The 26,380-nt window shown below is 33.8% G+C and overlaps 2 protein-coding genes across 2 annotated transcripts; one reads left to right on the top strand and one right to left on the bottom strand.

Moving 5' to 3' along the window:
* The first annotated feature begins 20,287 nt into the window (after nucleotides 1-20,287).
* On the top strand, nucleotides 20,288-22,509 carry LOC131007923 (uncharacterized). Its single transcript, XM_057934835.1, has 3 exons — nucleotides 20,288-20,731; nucleotides 20,837-22,089; nucleotides 22,167-22,509. The coding sequence occupies exons 1-3, from the start codon at nucleotides 20,288-20,290 to the stop codon at nucleotides 22,507-22,509; spliced, it is 2,040 nt and encodes a 679-aa protein (XP_057790818.1).
* Nucleotides 22,510-24,032: 1,523 nt separating this feature from the next.
* On the bottom strand, nucleotides 24,033-25,343 carry LOC131007922 (uncharacterized). The gene is made up of 3 exons (XM_057934834.1): nucleotides 24,525-25,343; nucleotides 24,173-24,446; nucleotides 24,033-24,103 (listed from the first exon to the last, which is right to left on the bottom strand). The coding sequence occupies exons 1-3, from the start codon at nucleotides 24,801-24,803 to the stop codon at nucleotides 24,033-24,035; spliced, it is 624 nt and encodes a 207-aa protein (XP_057790817.1). The 5' UTR covers nucleotides 24,804-25,343.
* Nucleotides 25,344-26,380: the final 1,037 nt, after the last annotated feature.

The raw sequence follows: 26,380 nt of genomic DNA, 5'->3' as shown, positions 1-26,380 counted from the left end.
GCATCCTCGTTTAGAAAGTAAAGCAATCCAAGTCGGCTCCTAACAAAATCCATTGGCCTTCCGCCGCCGCTGCGCATAGTGGCGCTGCAGGCGATGAGTTAAGGTGGACCAACGGTGTATAAAACTCTCTGTTTTGAGAAGTTATTTGAAGTCATATGATGAAAAAAAAAAAAAAAACTTTAAAAAGAATAAATAAATTTAAGATATAAAATGATATTGATTCTCATATGTCACTCCCAATCCTGAAATCTGTTTCTTTAGCAAACTTAATAACAAAATCTTAAACTCTACTTTTATTTTTCTCAAACATGACTTGTAATAGTTCCTTTGGGAACACCCCATTATCGCTCTTCCCTAATTTTAAAAGAAAAATAAGTAGAAAATAAAAATACCTGACTTTCCGTTGTAGTGTTTAAAAATTTTATTTATCTAATAAAATAGAACCCTCAATTTAAATAAATAAATAATTCACTAATGCCCCAAATTTCTCAACCAAATAACACTAGTGTGTAATTCGTCAAATTTCAACATAGAATCGTCCTATGTTGTATTTTATAAATATTATTTAAAAAACAAATGAATATTTTATTTTAAAGTGATATTATTTTGATAAGTGTAAATGGTGTGAAATATTCATTGAAGTTAGAAAAAATCAATAGTTCTCCACTATTAATATAATTTGGGTTAATTGCCTGTAAAACCATAACGTTTTCTCGGAATTGATTTTTGCTCCTAATTTAAAAAATATACTTTTAAATCCATAACCTTTTGTTTTTATCTCAAATTTGTCCGGTGACCGATTTTCTTTTCACCCGACGCCGAAAATGACACCGTGGCAGCCGGAATTGACATTGTGGCAGCCAGAATTGACACTTAGGCATCATTTTTACACGTGGAAAAAATTTTTTTTTAAAAAAAGGAAATCCCCCCTCCCCAATCGTTTTCTTCCCTCTGCTGCCGCCACCATCGCCGCTCCCTCCCCCCACCCGCCGCCGCTCTCATTAAACACCCGCACAACACCTCTTCTCCTCAGATTCCACCGTTGCCGATGACCCTTAAGCTCCGGTGAACAACCGCCGATCGTTGTTTTGAGGAAGAAGAAAACCCAAGGACCACCAGCGCGCCGCCCCCAGCCTCTGAAATTCGACCACCAGCGCCCGCTCCCAGCCACACACCACCGGAATCACACCTCCAGCCACCATCTCCAACCGCGCACACAACTGCGCCCCTGTTCCAGTCTCAGCCGCACACCACCAACGCGGCCCACTCCAAACACTTCGCCATCCATGGCTCCCAAGAAGAAAACCCAAGGACCACCACACCCTCTGCCATCTTCCCCCACCCTCCGCCACCGCCCTTTTCCAGATTCTCGCTCAATTACACACAAAAACACAACAGAGCCCTAATTCTACCCTGCACCAAACCCTACAAATGGCGTCCCGTGAAAGCTTGCTTCTTGAGCCAGTAAATCGACCGATGATGATCAAAGACGGAGGGAGACACCTCACGGCTGAAACGGAAGGACACCTGACGGCGACGGCATAGATTTGGAGGAAGGCGACGACATAGATTTGGAGAAAGGGGGGCCGACGCGGGTCTGGGAAGGGGGAGGGAGAATTAGCGGTGCTGAGGTGGGGGAAAGAGGAGGGTGGGTCCGGCGGAGGTGTGGATGGGGGAGGCGGCGGCGGAGAGTGGGGGAAGGGGCAGGGGGCGGCGCTGGGTGGGGGAAGAAGACGATGGGAATGAGGGGTGGGGGGGGGGGATTTTCCTATTTTTGATTTTTGATTTTCTTATTTTATTCCACATGTCAAAAATAGCTCTAGGTGTCAATTCCGACTCCCACCTCATCAATTCCGGCGTCGGGTGAAGAAAAAATCGGTCACAAAAACCAATTCCGTGTAAACGTTATGGATTTACAGGCAATTAACCTTTATAATTTCAATAAATATTAGCCAACTTTCACTTTAAGGGACCAAATTACCCTTATTAACTCTTGTACGGAATTACCTCAACGTGTCTTGCTCGTTTATTTCAGTACTCTCTTTCTATCTATTTTCTTTAGCTAGTTAAATCTCCACTTATTTTACTCTCTCGTTTATTTTGCTCGCAGCGACGTTATCATCTCTTTCTTTCTCTCTTGTTTATCTATTTAGCTATCGTTGCTCTATCGATTACCTTTTCTATGCTATTTTGTTCGTGCAGCAGCGGCGGTGTTTATTCAGCGGCGTGGTTTTCTGCGGCGGCTGCGTTAATTATATTTGACGATGGCATTAATTAAGACTAGTAAGAAGTAGATGTAATCTTAATATTGATTTTTTTATCTTTCTGCATTAAAATTATAGTTTTTCCAAATTTAGTCGTGATATTCGTCCAGTTCTATTTCAAATTAAATAAATGATACACCTGGTACGAATGGAGACAATTCGTACCAATCACGGCAAGCACCATCCTGTTACACTTGGTATGAATTAGACTTTTCGTACCAGACGTTCCAAGTCTTGTACTTAGCACGACTGGTACAAATTGATACTATTTGTACTAGTCGAGTACATAGAACGACTGGTACAAACATCATCCATTTGTATTGGTTTGTTGATTCGTCTATTTTTTTAGGCAAATGAGTCCAACTAATGTAATTATTGTCCATGGAGAAGCTTGGAATAACAACAATTATGATGGTGGGTGAAGAGAATGTATCCCTATGCTCCCGGATAGTTTCACATATGCACAATTATTAAGTAAAATTGAATTGTGTTTAATGAAGGTAATGAGTCTGTATGTTTATGAGATAGATGCATTAATTGAATCCCCCGCACGTAAAACCATGAGAATTAAGATAACCGACGATTTTGAGTTATGTTATTTGATGAATTTGGAGCAATTGCCTACTTTATATATGATTGTTTCTCTTAGTGCTATAGAATCTCCACTGATTTCCATTAATGTGTTGAATGCTCAAAATACAATACTTCAACCACATATAGAGATTGTTACAGCTTCAATAAATGTGAATAATGTTCCACATGATAATAGTGAAGCAGTTTCTCTTATTCATGTTAATAATGTTGATAGTTGTGGTAATAATTTTGATAATGATGAGGTTGTTGGTAGCCATGATGAGGCGCTGTTGATAATGATGATGGAGATAGTATTGATGTTTGTGACGGTATACATGATTGTTGTGGTAGAGATCGCTTCAATGTGCCACCTTAGATTATGCTACTAAAATTATGGGAAAAAAAACCACGATCATGGTCGACAGTGGGTTATCCTCGGTGTTGTGGATCAAACATCTCTTCCTTATCAAGAACTAGGTATAGTTCATGAATCAGTTACTAATACACTTTGTTGTGGTGCTGTCTTTTTAAACAATGAGAAATTAATTACAGCTTGTGGATTGCATAATCTCTTGAATCATGTGAATGTTATTGCCAAATGTTCATCAAAGACTAGATATGTTATTGTTTGCAAACACGAAGATAAATATTCATTCATCATGCGTGTTAGATCCTTGGGGAATAGGGGTGCCAATGGGTTGATTTTATCCAGACCGGAACCACTAGAATTGTTCAGGTTCAGGATCTAGAACCCACCCATTAGTTATCGGACCCAGACCATTGAGTGACAAAAGCCCAAAATTAACCCATTACCCATAGGCTGCCCTCAATTCGACGTCGCTGCTGCTTGCCGCTGTCACTCATCTCGAGGTCAGTTCTCATTCCTCAATTTCTGCTTTCTCTCTCTTCTTGTTCTTCCTCTCACTCATCAACCTCCTTTCAATTTATGTTTTCGTTGCATGAGCTAGGGCACAAATTACTTAGAACGACTGGTAATCGTTCCAACTATTTTGTGCACAAGGCTTGGAACAACTGGTACAAATTTCTACATTTCCACCTATTTGTACCAATCATTCCAGAAATAACAAAAATCCTAGATCTGATTATGAGATTGCCAGAAATCCGTAGATCTTATTCAAATGAGTAGTTTGTAACCAAATGTTTGAATAAAATAACACGAAATCGACCAACAATCGATTAGAAAAATATTATACTTGTAAACCTGAAAAGGTGGTTATTTCTTGATGGAGTTCGTCTTGGTGTTCCACGTCACCGAATTTATGACGTTCTCTCTGTGATGTTTCATGTTCTTCTTTGCTGGATATGGTTCTACTTCTGTTAGAAATTTCATCGTCATTTTCATTTATAGTGTTTCTTACGCTTAAGTTGTTAGATCCTGGTTCTACTGTTGTTGCAGTGCTGTAGATAAATAGTAGCGACGCGACAAAGCAAGAAGAATAGTGGCGACGTGGAGATGCGAACGTATGTGTCGAAAGGATTTCGGAGAAGAGAGAGAAATTTTGATAATGAAGATTGAAAAGTGAAAAGGTAAAGCGCAGTTAACACAGTAAATCGACTGCAGTTACTTTACGGGCATTCTTATCCGAAAATTCGAAAATTTGCAAAATTTAATGAAAATAATGTTGCTGGATAACTGTTGACTTTCGTTATTATATGATTAGCTCAAAAATTGCCTATTTTTTTATAATTCATTAAAGAAGTGTTAGATGATGAATAATTATAATAAGTAAAAATAGATCAAGCAAGGTACTTGTCACACCCAAATTCCTAAAGGAACAACTTAAATTGAGACACGACTAGATAAAAAGGTAAACATTGAAAACCCACTTGATTTGAATAAATGGGACAATAAGTCCATTTCAATTGGGAAATAAAAATTAAAAACATTCAGTATGAAAACATATGAAAATATTTGGGTTGAGCACTAATGTACTCAGTGAATATGTATTTTCTAAAACATATCATATTTGCGTAAAGACAATTTATCTAATCATTAATAACATAACTTAAAAAAAATTAGGAAATAAAAGTGCATCTAAGCATATAAAAGTATTTCATTTATTTGTGGCATCATTGTCACACTATTATGTTACTGGCTTTGATTTCGAATCTCTAGCCACCAACATATCGTTTTTCTCCCATTATTGACTAACCTAGGCTGGCAATACTTTGGAACACATGGTTCTGAACACATCTCAATAAGCACCTTTATAGCGCCTCATTCATTGTTAACGCACAATGGAGAGCAACTCATCAATCAACTAACGGGGTGTACAAATTCTCAATTAACATCTTAAGCAAAGAAAAAACCCTCGATCAATACATTTACGACACATAGTAGAATGCACAAAATATTTTTATTGGATAAACATATTTGCGTTTCATTGAAACATCTAGAACATATAAAACTCAATAATACTTTTGTAAAGTAAGCTCATATTGATAGACCAAAGTCTGATTCGTTGAAACTTATCGTGGGAAAGCATTGCTAATTCATTTGGTTAACAGAGCCTACAAGATAGTCAAATCTTAATAGGTCTCGCAATACTATCCCTTAAGTCAAAGTGAAAATAGCTATTAATTCTTGATTTATGATGCCCAAATTTCCAAAATTTAGATTATAAACATTGAAACAAAAATTCTAAGAACACCAACATCATCATTGCTCAACTTTTTTTATAGTTGAATTTATTTATGAAATTCAATTTAATCATAAATACTCTTGATTGGCAAAATATAAATAATGTATATTTCATTTTATACTTAAAATTATATGATATAATTATCTTAAGATGCCAATAAGACCTAACTCAAGTGGCAAAGTTGAGGCACCCAAAAACTCTCATTTGTGAGATGTCTTGGGTTCAATCCCGTCTATGTACGATGTATTTTCCCTACTTCTGTGTAGTGTAGTGATCCCGCCTGCGTGCGGTGTAATTTTCTTACCTTTGTGTAGTGTAGTATATTTCTCACATTTGTGTGGTGTAGTGGTCCCGCCTGCGTGCGCGATGTAATATATTTTTCACCTTTGTGTAATGTAGAGATCTCGCCTGCTTGCAGTGTAGTGGTTATTTGATTATATATATAATATATAGATACTCTTGTAATTCAAAAAAGTATATATACTTAAGATAGGCACATAACAACAATTTTTCTAAAATAATTAATTAACTCAAGTTAGAATATAATTAATTATTTAGACAATTAAAACGTTAATTAACTTAAGCTATATCACTCGCCCAATTAAGAATTAAATAATACGGCCCATTTCTTTAAATAAATTCAGCCCATTTAATAATTAAATTAATGAAGCCCAAACTAAAGCCCAGCCCACTTACCCTTTCTTCTTCAACATGGACTGAAATCCCATAATATCGGCGAGCAGAGCCGCCGCCGCCCACCTCCTTCGTCCTTGTTTCTTAGTCAGACTGCAGCAACGAAGCCGCCGCCGACTGCCACCTTCTTTCCTCTACACTCAACCACCGTCAACGCCAAGTCAAACTCCACATTTATTCTATCACTCACACTCTAATTTTCTAGGTGACTCAAATCTCCGACAACGTCTTATCAACAGTACTGCGCTTCATCGTCTTATTCTGTTTGAGTTCTAATTAGTCATTTCTTTTATTGTTCATACATACGTGTAATATAAACACTTAAAAAGAGTTGGCTTGGTGTGAGAAGTATGTTGTTGCCTTGTTGGTGCTAATATGCGGAAAAGAATATCATAAATCAAGTGTTTTATTCATACAGTGGTGCTTGAATTGAAACAAGCACGAGTTAAAAAGTTGATATAAAATATTACTCTAGATTATTATGCAATGCATGATAATTAAATCACTTGAATTTACAAAAATCTTTTATAAAGATTTCCTTGGAGTTAAAAACAAATTATTTTCATTTTTCAAGTGCGACCCATCTTACGCTTAAATTCAATAATTATTAGTATAATACTTACTAGTAGGAAATAACGGGGTATTACAATACTTTTTCATTTTCTCCAACTTTCTTTATCTCAAAGAAACTAACAGAAATTCAAATGATAAAATTCAATAGAAATTAAATAATATATATTTAAAAAGTTGATATAAAATATTACTCTAGATATAGAATGTGAAGTTTAATTTAAACAAAATATTAGCACACCCACTCGTGCAATGCATGAAAAATATTAAGATTAAGTACTCCCTCTGTCCCTAAAAATTTTGACCCGTGGGGATGATATGAGTTTTTAAAAAAATGTGGTAATTATGTTTGAGTGAAGATTGGATTCCACGTCTATTTGTAAATAGTGATAGGGAAAATTTGTGGGGTCATTTCCAAATAAGGAAATGTCACAATTTTCAGAGATGTCCCAATATAGTAATAAGGTTACAATTTCCAAGGACGGGGGAAGTACTATTTTTAGTAAATAAATATAAATATTAAACATAATTTTCAAGTCAAATGATCATAAAATTTAAGGCAGTAATTAATTGTAATTTCATGGTCCTGATATAGCATTATAACAAAACATGACATCGAATATTGAAAATAATATGCAATATAAATTTATTATATGGATTTAAAAAGATCATCTAATATGTGCCAAAAGGTTTTTCACCATTTACTTCATATTTAAATTTCGAGGGAGTAAATTTTTTACATTACTAAACTAACATTACGTTCAAACAGAACCGATCACCTACTCACCGTGGGCATACATAATGTGCCCACCATTGATGTGGCAATCTTAATTAGAGTAAGATAAATTTAATTAGAGTAAGATATGTTAATTCTCTTTCCAAATTAAAATTGTCACATCAGTGGTTGGCACATTATGCTTGCCCACGGTGGGTAGGTGATCGGTTCTGTACGTTCAAAATAAACTTTTACACGCACCTTGTCAAAAGTGGTATACTTATGAATTAATACAATAAATCGTATGATGCTATTGTTTTAATTAGATCTTTCAAAGAAAATATCTCTCATGATGAAAATTTCTTGTAATGTATATTCCTTGTCGTGAAAGTTGTTATAAATTTAAAATATATATATCATCACCTATAAAATAAAGATAATTTGAACAAGAGAGAAATGACTTTTAACGATGAAGGCTCAAGGTGCAACTTGTGTAAAAATGACAAGGAAAGCACAGTCCATCTTTTCTTTAAATGTAATTCGCTTTTGATATTTAGAACGAATGTCACAAATGGTTGAAGATGTCTATGGTGTCTCATATTGATCCCGTTATACACTTTTTTCAACATTGTGACATTCTTGGAAAAAGAACTTTATCGATAATAGTTTGGTCTTTGTGGAAGGTTAGAAATAAATTGATATTTGAGGGAGTCGTCTTGGAGGTGGCCAAAATGGTTGAGGAAATTAAGATTAGATTTTGGTCTTGGGCATCCCTAAAGGATGAGAAATTAAGTAATGCTACGTTGGCAAATTGGATTTCTGATCCTAGATCTTGCTTGAATTTGTAATTTCGACGTTTTGCCTTTGAGGATTTTTCCTCTTTAGCTTGTTTTGTTGTAAGGGTTGGAGTACCCCTGGTACTCTCTCTTTTATTATACTCCCTCCGTCCCGCGAGTCTTGACACGTTTGGGTTCGGCACGGAAATTAATGAGTTGTAGATTAGTGTTTTAAGTGTGTAATTAATAAAGTATAAAATTGATAAAGTAGGAGAGAGAATGTAATAAAAGTGATAAAGTAGGAGAGAGAATATAATAAAGGTGATAAAGTAGGAGAGGGAATGTAATAATTATTACTCAAAAAGGAAACGTGTCAAGACTCGTGGGACGGCCCAAAAAGTAAAACGTGTCAAGATTCGTGGGACGGAGGGAGTATATCTCTTTTCCTGTTTAAAAAAAAATCACCTATAAAATATTTAAATTATTTGATAAATGTAATTAACATTATTTATTATTATTATAGAGCAAGGCACTACAAGAAAAAAAAAAATCATATTTAAAATTATATTTTTAATATATATAAATGTTAGTTTTAATATTATATTTCATTGGAAAAAGATCTAAATAAAAAATTCCGCACACGAACATACATAAAAATACAATAATCTAAACCATCTTTAAAATTTCATTTTTAATTTATATAATTAATTTTGTGACTTTAAACAATAATAGCTTATTCGTTTTAAATTTATTTTTTATAAGTTTTACATCAAATTAAAGATATTATCATTATCTTTAATTTAACATTCATATTGAATATTTTTTCATAAATTGAAGTTGTTGACTTTTAGAAAAGAATAAAGAAGAAAATGAAGAGAGAAGAATTTTGGTGGGAAAATATTAACGTTAGAACTCCATGTTTGGTTTGAAAAACTAGATAGGATTAAATTAGATTAATCTTACAGTCCAATATTCAATCTCGAAACAATGCCACATAGGAATAATCTTGGCTTATGAGTCTTGACTTACTCTTTGTGACAAAATTAATCTCACACCAACTCAATCTCAAATAATTACAGGCTAATTCAATCTCGGCAGCCGAACAGTTGATATAGATCAGTGTCCTTAAATCACACTACATTTATTGGTCATGTAGAGAGTATTGTTTATAGATATTGATATCACAAAAACTCTCATGCGCTCATGGCCTAACTAATTTTGCTATTATTTCACAAGGTTTAATGAAGTAGAAGTCGATTTTTAATCTTGGATCTTAAATATTATACATTCCAATTTGAAATAATATACCCATTATTTGGCCTAAAAAAAGGGTGCTAGTCAATTTCCTAAAACATTACTATATGCATGTTCGTAATATACATACAAGATGCTTCGATCTAAAATATGTCACATAAAATTTAAAGCATATTGGATTTATGTCTTTTGTGTAAAATTCAAAACGGCAACTTATTATTTTTTAACCTTTTTTTGGAGGGTAATTAATTTGTAACGATTTGAGAATACTTCTTTCACCAATCTTTTCACGGCTTTTCTTATAAATTTTTTCCAACTTCGTTTCTCACCTTATCAAATTATTTCCGTGGAATTCTGGAAAAGTCTAAAAGAAATTAAATCTTGATCGACCGACCAAATAATAGGTGACCTTCGTCGTATTAAAAAGAGCAGACCAACTTGGATTTATATAAGGAAAAGTATGCAATTATGTGTCTTTTATATATTTCCTCTACATCACGGGACCATCATTATTTATTAGTTAAATATATACAAAGTAATTACATTAATTCGACTCAGTTAAATTAGATCTATCAATTTAAACTTCTCATTCTATTTTATTCTTCTCTCTTGTATTTAATTTACTAGCATTTGCATCACGTGTAATGCATGAAAAATATTTTTATATAGGTTAAGTACCAAATCCCCCCAACGTTGGGCCCCTATCGCGTATAGGACCTTATAGTCAGGGTAAGCGCTGTTTACTACCTCAACGTGGCTAAACCTAAGCAAATCCCCCCCGCGTTTTAATGGTGTTAAAACACCGTTAAAAAAATATTTTTTTATTATTATTTTAATGATGGCGGTAGCCCCAACCGCATTGCCGCCTCTGAAACTCCGGCAACCGCATCGCCGCCTCCTCCCTTGGCGACGGCAAAGGCGCTGCAGCCTTCCTCTTAAGCGCCCTAGTCCCCAACCCCCAGACACTACTCCGGCGAACACGCCGCCTTTGCTACCTTACCCCAATTCCAGCCAGCCTTTCTCCAAATCCCAGCGAGAACGGTTCATCGTTGGGGAAGGAGAGGCGGCGGACCTGGCATCCGTGAGTTTTCTGACCGAGTGTGGTATTTGGAGGTGAGGCGGAGCTGTGGCGGTGCCGTCTTCCCAGATCTGAGAGGACAGGGGCCGAGGGAGGTCAAGCGGCGCGAGGGCACGTTCGTCGGAGTCGAGCGGCGTCAATGTGTTGCATTAAAAAACCAGCAATGGTGATGGAGTTTTTCTGAAATTGGAGGTTTTGGGGGAGGAATTTGTATGACTTGAAGAAGAACGAAGATGGTGATGGAGGAATTTGGTGAGATCGGCAGCTGCTTTGTCGGAACTCAAGGAAGAAGGAGACGATGGCCGTGGGCCGGAGAAGAAGCACGCGACGATGGGGACAGCCTTGGCCGCCCTATTCCGAGCAAGAGGCCGAGAGGTGGAGATCGAGTCGTGGCTTTGGCCATTCGGACGGACGGAGAAGAAGGCGGCGGCAGAAACAGTGGACGAAGGGGAGAGAGAGCTGGACCGCACCCACCTGAATTAAAAATTTTAAAAAATTATTTTTGTAACGGTGTTTTAACACCGTTAAAACGCGGGGGGGGGGGGGGGGGGGGATTTGCTTAGGTTTAGCCACGTTGAGGTAGTAAACAGCGCTTACCCTGACTATAGGGTCCTATATGCGATAGGGGCCCCAACGTTGGGGGGGTATTTGGTACTTAACCCTTTTTATATTTATATAAAATTGATATCAATCCAATTATCATATTTATAAATATAATAATAGTAAAAAAAAATTAACTGAATATATTTGAGTTAAATATTTTAAAAATAAAGAAGAATTTTCTATAATAATTTTTTTTTGTGTAATAATAAAACTTGATATTATGAAAAGGCAAAAAACAAAACAAAAAAAAAGTATTGCAAAATAGATTTATTCAAAAAAAGATGAGAGAGGAGAGAGATTTTTTTTTAAATTTTAATCTTTAAATAAATTTTTACATTTTAAATCAAATATTTACACAAAATATATCAAATTAAAGATGTTGTTGTGATCTTTAATTTGATAGGCATATTAAATATTTTATAATTAGTGGGATTTCACAATTTTAGAAAGAAAGAAAAAAATAAGAAGAAGATAGAGAGAAAGGAATAAAAAGAAAAAATATAGTTTACAAATAAATCTTTAATTTTTTTTTATAAGAATCTTCAATTTTATTATAACTACAAAATCGTCACTCAATTTAAAATTCATTTCAAATTGAAAATCTTGGCTTTTTAACATAGTATAGATTAGTACGCTCATAAAAATATTTAAGAAATTTATGAATATATATATATATATATGTATATATATATAATGGTTTTTTTTATTATATTTTTATATTTTACTATATATTTATATTTAAAAATAGATGTATATTTTATTCAATCTATCTATATATGCTGTAATCTTCTTCTTCTTTTTCCTTTTTTTTGTACTTAGAAAAATGAGAAGAAGCGGTGAAATTTAGACCCTAAATTAATTATTTATGAATTAAAGTGTGCGCCATTTTAAGTGTTTTCTTGGAACATGCTCGAATGGTAATCATTAAATTAATTTAAACCAAACTACTTCAATTTATCAGACGTCATGATTCTCACCAACTGATTTGGCCGACAATAACATTTTTTTCGTGTTATATAGAAGTCGTTATGTGGTCACATTTCCTTGGTTTTTGCTCTGTTTTTAATTTTTTTTAAGTAATGTATGATAACCATTACTATCACTTTTTTTATATATAAATTATATAAGTAGATAATAAAAAAAATTAAAGGCCAAGTGATGGAGTACTTGAACCCAAGAGTCCAAGATCTCGGGTCTTGGAAATTAACTTTCTATCGCTAGGTCATCACACGCACACCATTATTATCACTTTTTGTTATTAGATCACTTTATTATATATATATATATATATATATATATATATATATAGATATAGATATATATTAGAGGGAATGGATGATATGTTATTAAGCCACATCGGAAACAGCAATCTCTAGAAGCCAATTAGAGAGATCGGCCTTCTAGACTAATACATCATCACAACTAAAAGAAAAGCGAGCCAGCTCATGAGTTGCTCGGTTGAACCGTCACATTTGTTACAATTACATAGTCGATCGAAATTGTGATTTAGAAGAATGTGTGATCTTTAATTATAAATTTATAATAAAAGACATGGGATAAAAAAAATCATCTTTTAAATTTGTTCTTTTCTTTATTTCTATAATATTAGAATTTTACTCTTGTTCATTCCTTCTTTTTTCCATTCCTCATTTTCACTCAAAAAGAGATTATATTATCACATCAAAAAAGGAATAAAAAGTGAAATTCTATTTTACTATAAAAAATAAGGGAAAACAATAAGAAGTTTAAAAGAATAAATTCTTTTGATCTTGTTTTTTCTTCTCATAATGAATTTACAACAACAAAAAACACGCTTGAAATGTTTTTTTTTTAATGACATCTTATGAATACATTATAACTTTCTTCAAAATAAAAAATGAATACATTATAACTATAAAGTTTATAATATATATATATGTGTGTGTGAGCTAAAATAAAAAACACATCTTAAAACATAAAATAAGAATCATTTTCAACCCTTAGATTATCAAATTTACGATTGATTCATCATCACTTTGTTTGATGAATTCATAATCCTGAGTTCGAATCTCATAAGTAGCAAATAATTTATTTTCTCAATTTGGACATTTACACAACAAATTCGTTCTTGTTCAATATATAAAATGCATTTACATACGATATTTCTAAAATTAAATCTTAACCGTCATATTATTGATAGATTAATGATGTAAATTTATTCATATTATATACTGCACTTAACGTATGAAGAAACTGCACTTTTGTCATAATAAATTACACTGAAATTGTGTTATCTTTATAATTTGAACTCAAAACTACAAAATGTAAATATTTCATAAAATAAAATACAATTATTTTATAAATTAATTAAGTGTAAGAAATTTGAAATTTATAATTTGTAGGTTGAGCTGGGAACCTGAGACAACAAAGTCGTGTAGATGGCTAATCTGTTGACATGTTTTAGGTCCCAGTCCTGCTAAATATATTATTAAATTAGAGACAGATTCCTTGATGGCTAACTTTGTCTTTATTTAAATTTTCGTGATATGAGATAGTTAAGAGTTGAGATACATGAGTTTCTATGGTGTAGAAATCTTAGTTTATAACTCCAATTAAACTCCAAAAACTAGATTATTGTCATTATCAATGGGGAAAATTCCACCACTTCTAAGTAATCATCAACATTGCTCACTTGATACTCCCATCGTTTGAAAATTCTAGGTGGGTTTATCTTCCACACAATATTTTCTTTAATTTTTTATTCCTTTTCTAAAGTTTTAAGCAAATATGTAAACACGCAAAGCCCGATATACTTCGTACATTATTTGTAAGCATTAAGGGTGAATATTGAAAAAATTCTTGATGAGGATTATATTTTTATTTGTGAGCCCTAAGGGTGAATTTTGAAAAAAATTCTTGACGAGAATTAATTAAATTTTTTAAATTTTGAGTTTAAATTTTCGAGAAGATAAATTTCCTACGATGTGGTTTGACAACAAGGATTCTTTGCAAAATGATTGGCACAAGCCGCACAAGATATTAATGCTTTGATGATTTCATAAGAATAAAAAAATTATGTGGTGGGGGCTGAGCACTATCACGAGCACCATTAGCATCTACGTAATTCATGTTAGTAATCTTATTTTTTAGTTTTCATTTTATTTTTTTTATTTTGTATCTTACTATAAATTATGATCAGTATCATCAAATTACGAATTATTTGAAAATCAAAGATTTATATATTTATTAAGTTGGTTATGTTAGATTTTATTAAGGGGGCGGGTATTTACGCCTAAATACAAGAACAAAATAAAAATTGCCTCCAAATCCACAAATATTTAATTATTTTGATTTTTCATACGGTTGTCAATTTTCGACGAATTAATGTCATTGTGGCTAGCTAATTAAAGTAGCATATAATATCATATACAGTGTCTAGTTGAAGTGGTTTAGACATCTAATTACGTTATTTAATACATCGACTGGTTAAGCCAAATAAACATTTCAAGTATATAGATCAACATTAATTTTTAATTTACATACACAAATCAAAATTGAATGAAAGTTTGTATATTAATTCTAATTACCTCATTTACTAGTCTCATTTGGCTAAAATTAGAGAAGCTATGGAGAAAATTAATTCATAAACGATACTAAGAATATACAAAAAGACGAAAACTCTCGTACGCTCTGACCTATCGTGCGTATAGATCGGGTCGGCCCAAACTCAACATAGACCTGACCCGCAATCCAACCAAATTACTAATCCATGACCCGTTATATAAAAGTGATTATTGTTATGAATAAAAGTGCCAGTCATTATAAATAAAAGTAACATTTCTTATGCTTAAAAGTAGCAGTTCTGAATGTGACCGTTCTTATAAAAAATGACATTTTTTATGAAAAAAAGTAATAATGTTTTAAATAAAAGTGACAATTCATATGATTAAAACTGATAGTTGCAAAACCGATAATTGCTTTTAACAAAAGTGACAATATAATGAACTAAAGTAACAATTTATACCCTAAAAATAAATAGGTCAAATTTGGATAAACTTTCAATTCAAATTGGATCCGGATTCGGGTCGGGCCCAACCTGAGCCTGTGTGCACCATGTTGCGGAGCGCAGCCAAGTGCACCTCGTACATAAAAGCAAAATAATATTTCCTCCGTCCCAACTATCTTGAGACATTTCGTTTAGCCCTAAAATTTAATTGGAGCTTGTGTTTAATGTTTTAAGTGTATTTTTTATTTAGTGAATGAGTGGTTATGTAGTGATTTTAATATAAATTTTAAGCTCAAATAAGTCGCCAGGAAGATTGGGGTTTCAGAAGAATATATCTATGGTTAGGTTCTATGGAGAAATTAATTTTTTTTCTGAAAGTTAGGAACATTGAACATGTCAATAGTTTTTTATGAACATAGCAATAATTTTATTGAACGTTTGGGGATCGAATCATGGCGTGCAAAATTGTAAACAAATACATCTTTTCAACAAATACGTCCGTTCATAAAAAGTTATTGACATATTCATCACAATTATTGAGACCCCCTCTATTTTTCGTGTAACATGAGGACAATGAATAAGACATATAATTCCTAATGAACAAGACGTATATCTAACGAACAAGATATATATACTAATGAAAAATAAAATTTTTAAAATTGGTAATGAATAAGACACACACACACACACACACATATATATATATATATATATATATATATATATATATATATATATATATATAGGGGCGCGCTCCAGTGAGACCCCCTATTTTTCGTGTAACATGAGTACAATGAATAAGACATATAATACTAATAAACAAAACGTATATCTAATGAACAAGATGTATATATTGATGAAAAATAAAATTTAAAAAATTCGTAATGAATAAGACATATATACTGATGAACATGGCCGTATATACTGATGAACAATGCAGTATATACTGATGAATAATAAAATTTAAAATATTCTGCTCCTTCCAGGATTCGATCCCTGCGAAAAAAAATCATCTTCCAGATACAATATTAGCCATAGGATTGATAAAATAAACGCACCAGATCGTGTCCTAGATCTCACTAAAATTAGGGGGTCTCATTGGAGCGGCCCCCTATATATATATATATATATATATATATATATATATATATATATATATATACACTAATGAACAAGATAGTATATACTGATGAATAACAAAATTTAAAATATTCTGCTCCCTCCAGGATTCGAACCCTGCAAAAAAAAAATCTCCCTCAGATACAATATCAGCCATAGGATTGAAAAAATAAATGCACCAGATCGTGCCTCATGTTACACGAAAATTAGGGGGTCTCATTGGAGCGGCCCCTCTATATATATATAGGGAGAGGTTCAAGAAAGAACCACTAAATAAAAGAAGAACGGAGAACCATTTTCAGCCATTCGATCATCAAGATCTACGGTGAATGCAGATCATGGGTTCGAATCCTGAAGGGAGCAATTTTTTTTATTTTTTTGAGTGCATTAATTTTAACATCGAATGCATTAATTTTTACAGTGAATGCATTAGATTTGATGGTTCTCACGTTCTCACAAATAATTTAGTTCTCTCTAGAACCACACCACAAGATGATGCATTCACCGTAGATCTTGATGATCGAATGGCTGAAAATGGTTCTCCGTTCTTCTTTTATTTAGTGGTTCTTTCTTGAACCTCTCCCTATATATATATATATATATATATATATATATATATATATATATATATAGGGGAAGGCTAAAATAAGAACGCCTATTAAAATATAAATTAGGAACCATTTTCAGCCCTTAGACCATCAAGATCTACGGTTGATTCATCACCTTGTTGGATAAATTCATGGTCCTGAGTTCGAATCCCAAAGGTAGCAAAAAATTATTTTTCGCAATTCATGCCTTTATACAGTTTATTCATGCATGTTATACATAAAATTCATGCATTTTTGCTGGTTCGTAATTCTTAAAATAAGAGTGGTTTATTGAATTACTGCCCTCCTATATATATATATATATATATATATATATATATATATATTATGAGAGGGCTAAAATAAGTACACTTCTTAAGATATAAAATAAGAATCATTTTCAGCCCTTAGATCATCAAGATCTACGGTTGAGTCGTAACCATGTTGGATAAATTTATGGTCCTGAGTTCGAATCCCAAAGGTAACAAAAAATTATTTTTCACAATTCATACCTTTATACAACGAATTTCTACGTATTCTACATAAAATTCATACATTGAAAATTGCTCTTGTTTCTTATTTTAAGATGTGTTCTCACTGGTATATATATATAAAGAGAGAGAGAGAGAGTAATGGGTTAGGGAGGGGGAGCCCAAATAATTAATTAGGTTGATTAATGAAACATAAGGGTCTAATTAGTGAGTTTAATTATGGATTAAAAATGTTTAATTTTTGCCAAAAAAAGAGAGAAAGAATACGATTCAAGATAGTTGGAACAAAAATAGTACTACTTCATTCGTTCACAAAAAATAGTCCTAAAAAGGAAACATGTTTTAATAAAAAAATGTTAGTATATATTATGAGTAGAGAAATGATCCTATTTAAAACGTAGTGTAATAATAATAATTAATTGTATTTTGAATAGAGAAAATGGTTCATCATGTGATGAAAGTTTCCAAAAATAAAAAATGATTATTTTTGTAAACGTCCCAAAATAACATAAAAGGACTATTTTTTATCGATGGAGTGTTGGAAACCTTGTGGAATATCCTAATCTTTGTTTTGATGATACCAAAATTCATAGGTCTTAATTGTAATAGACTAGAACTGTTTTGAACTCAAGTGTTAGAGTTCGTTTCTAGTTTAGTTTGCGGTTTCGAAGACTGAAGACTGAAGACTGAAGATACCAACTGAAGTATCAGTTGAAGAATCAGTTGAGAACCGATTACTTAAGGGAGGAAATCTAAAATACCCACCTTTTACAAACTACATTTCCCATATACCTACTTTTTGAAAATGATTTACCCCATACCCATTGTATTAATTTAATATTTCTTACCTGAAAAAAGCTGTGCGTAATGATTGGGCGTGTGATTTGCAGCGTGGATTTCGACGTACTGAATGATTGGGCGTGTGATTCCATTAGTTATTCTTTACGCATAGTGAAAACTCTGCGCAATTAATATGTGCAGAGTTAATATTGGAGCGCATAGTTGACTTATAAATAATTTGATCATTGTTTGTATTACTATGCGGTGTATTTTTTTGATTTCCGCAGTGTTTGCAATTTGATTTATACACAATTTGAATGCGCATTGTTTTAATAATTGGAAGTTAAGATTGAGATATGCGCATAGTTAAATAGTTGTTTATATTTTATTATTTTATAAATAATTGTGCATTGTTTTATAAATATTTTAAAATTGAGATGCGCATGTTTATATTGGTATGCGCATATAGTGTAATAAAAATTGAAAAAATCATAAAAATTGATATAATATTGTATGCGCATTTTATAATAATTGGTATGCGCATTGTTTTTAAATTGGTAAGCGCATTATAATTAAAATTGAGCTGCGCATTTAATATTTTATACTTAGATATAAAATTAATTTAAAAAATTTAACTATGCGCATTAATAGTTAGATTAATGGTTAGATTAACTATGCGCATGGATAGTTAAATTTATACTATGCGCATGGTTTTTAAATTATGCGCATCTACTACATCTATGCGCATTAATATTTAAAATTTAACTATGCGCAATAACTATGCTCGTTCAATTGAAATAGAACAATTTCTTAGATTAAACTATGCGCATAGTTCAAATTTCTTAGATTAAACTATGCGCACGCATAATTTAATCTATGCGCATAGTTCAAATTTCTTTAATTAAACTATGCGCATGCATAATTTAAACTATGCGCATAGTTCAAATTTCTTAGATTAAACTATGCGCACGCATAATTTAAACTATGCGCATAATTTAAACTATGCGCATATAATGAAAATTATATTTTAAAGGCTTGCGCATAGTTCACGTGAATAGTAATTCGAATAAATTGTTACACTTTCACGTGAAGAATCTTATCTGCAAAAAGTTATATGTGATGTACTATGTTAACACAATTTATTCAAATTTCACGTGAATATTTTTAGGTATAGCAGCTATTTGATGTACAATATTCACAGGTATAGCTATTTGATGTACAATGGCTTCAAAATAGATAATAATAATAGTAATCAATTAAGGTACACGTAGTTCACGGGTGAATGAGTTACATTTCTTTGACCATTCATTTGTTGGGTGAATGTGTTAAAATAGATCAAATAATTTCTCCAACCTACGAACTCACAAAAAAATTGGAAGGGAGCTGAGAAAAACTACAAGGAAAAGCTTGATCGGAACGAGGTATATTTTTCGCAATTTTGTGGGCAGAGTTGAATTTTATGGTCTTGCAATTTACTTGAATTTTGTAGTTGAAAACTTTACGGTATTTTATTGGGCATAGTTGAATTTTATTGTTTCGCAATTTAATTTGTTGCTTGTATTTATGATTGAGCATAGTTTAAATTTGAGCATAGTTGAAAATGTGTAATCTATTGAGCATAGTTGAAAATGTTGAATCTATTGCGCGGAGTATATTATATTGAGCATTGAGCATAGTTTGAGTTGAGCATAGTTTTATTGCGCATAGTTTCTAATACGAGTATTGTGTTAACTTTATTTTTTTAGGATGACGGAGTGGAAGAATATTATTGTAAATTATGGAGGATATTGGAATGATATTCTTTACAATGGTGGGAGTGCAACATTTTGTTACATTCGAGCCGATAATATATGCATTTTGGAGTTGAGACAAAGTATTGACTATTATCTGGTTGCCAACTCTTTGAATCCAAGCTACGATCTGTATTATTTATCAAGAACTCGAAGTGGTAGGCTGATCCGGTCTCTGTTAAGCAACGATGAACAACTTTTTCGATTATGCACGACTGAGGTCGAGCCACAGGTTTAGGTGACTTTGAAAGAGAGCACTTTTCCACCGCCGCAGCAAGAAGTGTATCGACCTTCAGTGGATATACCTTCTTCTTCCACTTCATTCGATCATTCCATCGTAGACCAGATGAGAGGATTTGATTGGTTTTCTGATTCCACTCCTAATTCAACCATGAATCATCACACTATGAGATCTGTTGGGGATGATGACGTTGATGATGATGAGTACGTCCCATCAACAGATTCTGATGGGGATGATGAAGAGGAAGAAGAAGCAGATGAGCGGGAGTCAGCTCGAGTGGATTATGGAACATTTGCAGAGCATATTGCGTGGATACGCCGCGAGGGTGGAATTGGCGAGCTTATGGCGATGATAATGCAAACAAACCCACGAGGTCTGTCTGAAGATTTAGGCCCAGAAGCATCGCAGGAGTTGAGGAATTGGTTAGTTCCGATTATTCCAGAAGATTTTATAGAGAATCTTTTTGCTGGTAGACTTGCTGACATACCAAATCCCGACGAACTAACTGAAGGTTCGATATTCGAAAGCAAAGAACTTCTCAAGCTAGCTGTTGGCTTGTGGCATTTGGAACATCGAGCATAATTCATCATTCCTCGTTCCGACCTGGATAGGATTACTTTCAAATGTAAATATCGAAATCGGTGTCCATTTCAGTTACGAGCCACTCAGCAGGGATCTTTTTGGTTTATTCGCAAGTTTGGGCCTGCGCATACTTGCATTGGGGACATGGTAAACACTGGTGTGCGAAAGTTCCATGCTCGAGTCATCGCAGCACATATTGCGAAGAAAATACGTGAGGATGGTGAAATCGTGAAGCCGAGGACTATTATGGCCGACCTACAGCGGGAATATGGTGTGAATATCAGTTACAGTGTGGCAATTCGAGCAAGAAATGGTTTCGTTGAGATAATATATGGGGGGCACAAAGAATCGTATTCATTGCTCCCTGCCTACTTACACATGTTAAGGACGTGCAATCCAGGATTGTTGACAGACTTGGAAATTGATGCTAGTGGTCGGTTCAAGCACCTTTTTGTGGCACTAGATTCATGTAGACTGGCATATACTATGTGCCTAAGGCCAGTAATTGTGGTAGATGGCACACACTTGAAGGGACGTAACAAAGGTATATTGTTTGTTGCAGTGACGAAGGATGGCAACGAACAAGTCTTTCCCTTGGCATTCGGTGTTGGGCCTATAGAGAATGATGAATCATGGATGTGGTTTTTGTCTCGACTGAAGTCAGCTTATGGTGAGAATTCAGAAATGTTGATTGTTTCTGATGCACATTTTAGTATAGTGAATGCTGTGAAAGCTGTATATCCGGAGGTTGCACATGGTTTGTGTTACTACCATCTGTTGAACAAACTCACTCGATTTGGCAAGGCAGCAGTTGCACTATACCAGAAAGCAGCTTATGCATATAGAGAAAGTGAGTTTGATGCTGCGATGGCAAGTTTAAAAGCTCTTAAGGAAGAAGGTGGAGCTTATAGCAAATTGATGCAGGTTGGCCCGGAGAAATGGTCAAGATGTAAGTGTCTTGTTCCACGATATAGTTTCTTAACATCAAATATTGTTGAATCGTTCAATTCTCGTTTATTGTGGGCAAGAAGGTTGCCCATATGTTCCATGGTTGAGGCAATTCGTCATATCATAGAAAAGTGGTTCAATGAAAGACATGAAGCCGCCAAGTCATTTTCTGCTGATGTGACACCGGAAGCTCTAAGCAAGCTAACTGTTGAATTGGAAAGATCAAGGAGATATGAGGTCGTTCCCATGTCACGTACTGCTTTCAAGGTTAAGAGTTCTAACAAGACTTTTAAAGTGAACCTTGAAACGCAATCATGCACGTGTGTGGAGTGGGATACGAACAGGCTACCATGCTCGCATGCAGTTGCAGCCATAAGGTATTGATCATCCTGATAAGTAGAGATCTATTTTGTGTAGAATCTAATATTTTTATATTTGCATGAATGTTGTTCAGACATACAGGTGATGATATATCTAAGCATGTGGGGGATTATTATCAGGCTGCAAAATTGCGCGAGGCATACTCGTATCGAGTTAATTCAGTGCCCTCACTAGCTTCATGGACGATTCCTGCAAACCTTCAAGGTATTGCCATTGATCCGCCTAAAATCGGTAAACAAGCTGGACGTCCAAAGAGCACGCGCCATCGGGCACCAACTGAAAGAACTACATCAAGACGAAGAAATGAATCAGAGAATGCTGCTTCAGGTAGCAGTAGCCGTGGCCCTCTAACATGTAGCTTGTGTGGATCTGAATCGCACACTATTGACATATGTCCTTATTTGAACTATGTTTGAATTACGTTGTTTAATGACACATGTCCTTATGTTTGATTCCATGTGGCCTTCTAATTTGATATTTAATGAATTAGTTGTCCTTATGTTAATTATTTTAAGTTATTTAACATCAACAATTGTAGTTCTTTTTATTACATTTTCATTATTTATTTCGAAATATTATTTGTTTGTACTTATAAAATAATAGTACAATGTATTTTATATAGTGGACTAATACTTATAATATGTATTTCAAATAAATAGTTTTTGTAAATAAACTATGCGCATTCATAATGTTTGAAATAAACTATGCGCATTCTATTCAATTGAAATAAATAAACTATGCGCATTCATAATGCGCATTCAATTTAAGTAGAAGCAAAAGCTTCGATTAAACTATGTGCATTCTATTCAATTGAAATAGAAATTTAGTTCTATGGTCAATATGCGCATAAAATATGGTCAATATGCGATTAAACCTTTTGAAATGATGATTAAACTATGCGCATTGAAATATGGTCAATACGCGCATAAAAAAAATAAAACTATGCGCATTCATAAACAATTAAACTATGCGCATAAAACAATTAAACTATGCGCATAAAACAAACCTTTTGAAATGATGAAATTTGGTTAATATGCGCAACAATACAACAAATAAACATACGATTTCAGTTGCTCCATGTAGCACTTTAGTTCTCAAAGTCTTCATAATAAAATTAACAAGACGGATACTAAATCTAATCAATAACACACATACTAAAAGCACTTGCAGCAATAATCTCCCTGTATTTTTTCACTCGAGTGTTGCCCCAAGTAATACTAGGAGAATCGGAAAGTACGCGCTCCATCACCATGCAAGCAAAAGGCTCAGACGAAACAGTATCCTTTTGACTGAACTGCTCGTCCGGTCCAGGGATATACAATGTCAATGGACAAGTCTTCCTTTCCCATCCATACACATTCGACGTCCAATACCCAGCATCCTCCAAAATCTTTCCAAACAAGCTCAACAAACTTTGGATTTCGGCTACACGCTCTTGCTTTCTTGTGTCATCCATACCATAAAATAGTGGATCGTGTAACTCGGCCTCCCAAGGTCCCGGGCATATTCTAACAACCACGTAATGTGCTTTAATCCGACATGGAACAACAATCTATAAAAAAATATTTTAGACTAATCAATAGAAGACAAAAGAATATTTAGAGCTACAATGACCATTATGGAAATATTGTACCTGAGTGGCACCAAACCAATTTTAAGTCGTTGATGAACCGTTCACTCCTTGAATCATGGATATGATGGATTGTGGGACAACCCAATTATGAAATGATTCGTATGAACCAGGAATAGCATGGTTCAACCTTGTACTAAAGAAGCAACGACCCCAATATTGCTCACAAACTCGCTGTTCATAAAACAAATGTCAATTTCGGAAAATAATTTCATATTTATGCAAGGGCAAAGTACATGCGCACAATATTAAAGACAAATAAAAGTACTTACATATAAATCAAAAGAGGATATCATCGTGTTTTCGGGTTTAACAAATGGGAGAAGAGAAACCCGATGCATCAACTTGGATTGCAAGCACAATATGAACAACTCCAAAACCTACAAGATACAATACAGTTCATAAATTTGCATAAATAATTAGAAATTTAAAAACAAAAGTCAAGCAACTAACATCCTGATGAAGAGAAGCATCAGGCTTCAGTATGTTCTTGAACCAATTCTTCGATAGATTATGGTTACTTTCCAGCACGGTTGCCCCAGAATCGTTTCCATTAAGGAAGGACCTGAAGTTATCCAACTCCTTTGTTGAAACTAGTCTGGGTTCTCCAGATGCAGCATACGGGGACTCCAACTGTTGAGATGAGAATCTCTGACGTGTACTTCTACGGGGCAATACCGGCGCCTCAATGCGTTGGGAGGGCTCTCCAAAACTAACCATCTCCTATTCAAATACCAACAAAATGGAAATAAGAATATAAAATAAAAAAAAAGGATTTCTAAATTATAATTAAGTTTGTACCTCTCCCATGTAATCAAAACATGCTCTCATTTGATCAATTGGGTTGGAGAAACGAGGGATCTCGGCATCAGTGCCCAAAAAAGATGTGCTCCCACACTCAAACTGAGTAAACTGAGGAACATATGGCGATTGTGTCACATTATCATCACGAGGAACATCGCCTTCCTCGGCACCCTCATCTCGTATATCATCGCCTTCCTCGGCACCCTCGTCTCGTATATCATCAAAATAGTCTTGCCTCGGATGTCGGTGTAGGTCGAGGAGCAGGGGAATGTACATCCCTAGCTTGAACACTCTTACAACTTAAAAATCCCTTCAGTTCCACTAAAAACTCCTTCAAAGTCCTCTTCACCCGTGCCTCTATAGATTCGCTGTGCCGCTTCAATCTCTCTTCATGTGCCTCTTCCATCCTCCTCACAGTGGCATCTAGATAGGCACGGTCTACAGGTCGGTTACTATGATTGCCGCTACTAGAGGATGAAGATGTAGTAGGTGGCCTAACACGCTTTTCCCTAGCTCGTCCACGAGAACCCCCTCCGCGGGAGGATGAACTCCGCGCCCGTCTATCCATCCCTGTCGCGGGCAAATCATGCGCATGAATAGGTATATCATGCAGAGACACTTCTTCCTCCTGTACAATGGTGTCATGCAATGGCACTTCATATTCTTGTTCTGGCTCTTCACCTTGGATAGGGATGTCCTGAAAATCGTGATTATGGCCTTCGTTATACTGTGCCCCCATATAAATTCCAACGGTAGACAAGTAGTACATAGTGGTGACTTCAAATTCATCTGGGACCAACTCCAATCTCTCTTGCTCCTACATAAATGCCCAATTATAAAAATACATTAATTATGCAATATATGATTGAATTATGTTAATTACTTATGTATGGCGCCACATTTCAGCAATTAAATGGAAGAAAGTACCTCTTTCAAAAAAAATGCCCAATAAATCAAACAAACAAAATGAGCAATATATAATTATAAGAAAGTTAAGTAAAATGCGCAACATAGCATTAGATTCCATTAAAATATTTATACTTAGAGATATTCCATTAGATTAATATTTACTAAAATATTTATACTTAGAGATACAATGATTCAAAAAAATTAAACTATGCGCATATAAATATGGTGTTATGCGCATTCTCTTTAAATAGAGTAAATATGAATGCGCATTCTCTTTAAATAGAATAAATATCTTAGATTAATGCTTATTAAAATATTTATCCTTACATATAAAATGATTTAAAATATTTTAAAACAAAGAAAAGCGCATAGTTTAATAATGCGCATTAATAAGCACATAGTTATAAAATTAAACTATGCGGGTAGCTTTCGAAATAGAAGAAATTAATAAGCATTTATCCTTATTTCGAAATAGAAGAAATTAAATAGAAGAAATTAATAAGCATTTATCCTTATTTCGAAATAGAAGAAATAGAAGAAATTAAATAGAAGGAATAGCTTCGGTTAATGCTTATTAAAATATTTATCCTTACGTATAAAATGAATAAAAATATTTTAAAACAAAGAAAAGCGCATAGTTTAATAATGCGCATTGTTATAAAATTAAACTATGCGCATTTTTATAGAATTAAACTATGTGCATCGCATAGTTTTTAAATAGAAGAAATGCGCATAGTTTAAACTATGCGCATCGCATTCAATTTAATAATGCGCATTAATAAGCTATGCGCATTAATAAGAAAAACAATTTAAAACAAAGAAAAGCATTAATAAGCATTTATTCAAATATTTATACTTAAATATAAAATGATTAAAAAATTAAACTATGCGCATTCAATTTAAATAGAAGGAATAGCTTCGGTTAATGCTTATTAAAATATTTA

This window comes from Salvia miltiorrhiza, chromosome 2 (genome assembly GCF_028751815.1).
Source record: "Salvia miltiorrhiza cultivar Shanhuang (shh) chromosome 2, IMPLAD_Smil_shh, whole genome shotgun sequence".
Taxonomy (NCBI): Eukaryota; Viridiplantae; Streptophyta; class Magnoliopsida; order Lamiales; family Lamiaceae; genus Salvia; species Salvia miltiorrhiza.
Note: the sequence above shows the minus strand (reverse complement) of the source record. Positions and strands in the feature narration are given on the sequence as shown.

What these genes read in the sequence shown, in the direction of transcription:
- LOC131007923 (XM_057934835.1), top strand. Translation starts at nt 20,288, where the DNA reads ATGAGAGGATTTGATTGGTTTTCTGATTCCACTCCTAATTCAACCATG. An exon ending in AAGAACTTCTCAAGCTAGCT is followed by an intron (nt 20,732 to 20,836) that starts GTTGGCTTGTGG and finishes TGTCCATTTCAG; the next exon opens with TTACGAGCCACTCAGCAGGG. An exon ending in CATGCAGTTGCAGCCATAAG is followed by an intron (nt 22,090 to 22,166) that starts GTATTGATCATC and finishes AATGTTGTTCAG; the next exon opens with ACATACAGGTGATGATATAT.
- LOC131007922 (XM_057934834.1), bottom strand. Translation starts at nt 24,803, where the DNA reads ATGTACATTCCCCTGCTCCTCGACCTACACCGACATCCGAGGCAAGAC. An exon ending in GTTTTGATTACATGGGAGAG is followed by an intron (nt 24,447 to 24,524) that starts GTACAAACTTAA and finishes GTATTTGAATAG; the next exon opens with GAGATGGTTAGTTTTGGAGA. An exon ending in TTCTCTTCATCAGGATGTTA is followed by an intron (nt 24,104 to 24,172) that starts GTTGCTTGACTT and finishes TGTATCTTGTAG; the next exon opens with GTTTTGGAGTTGTTCATATT.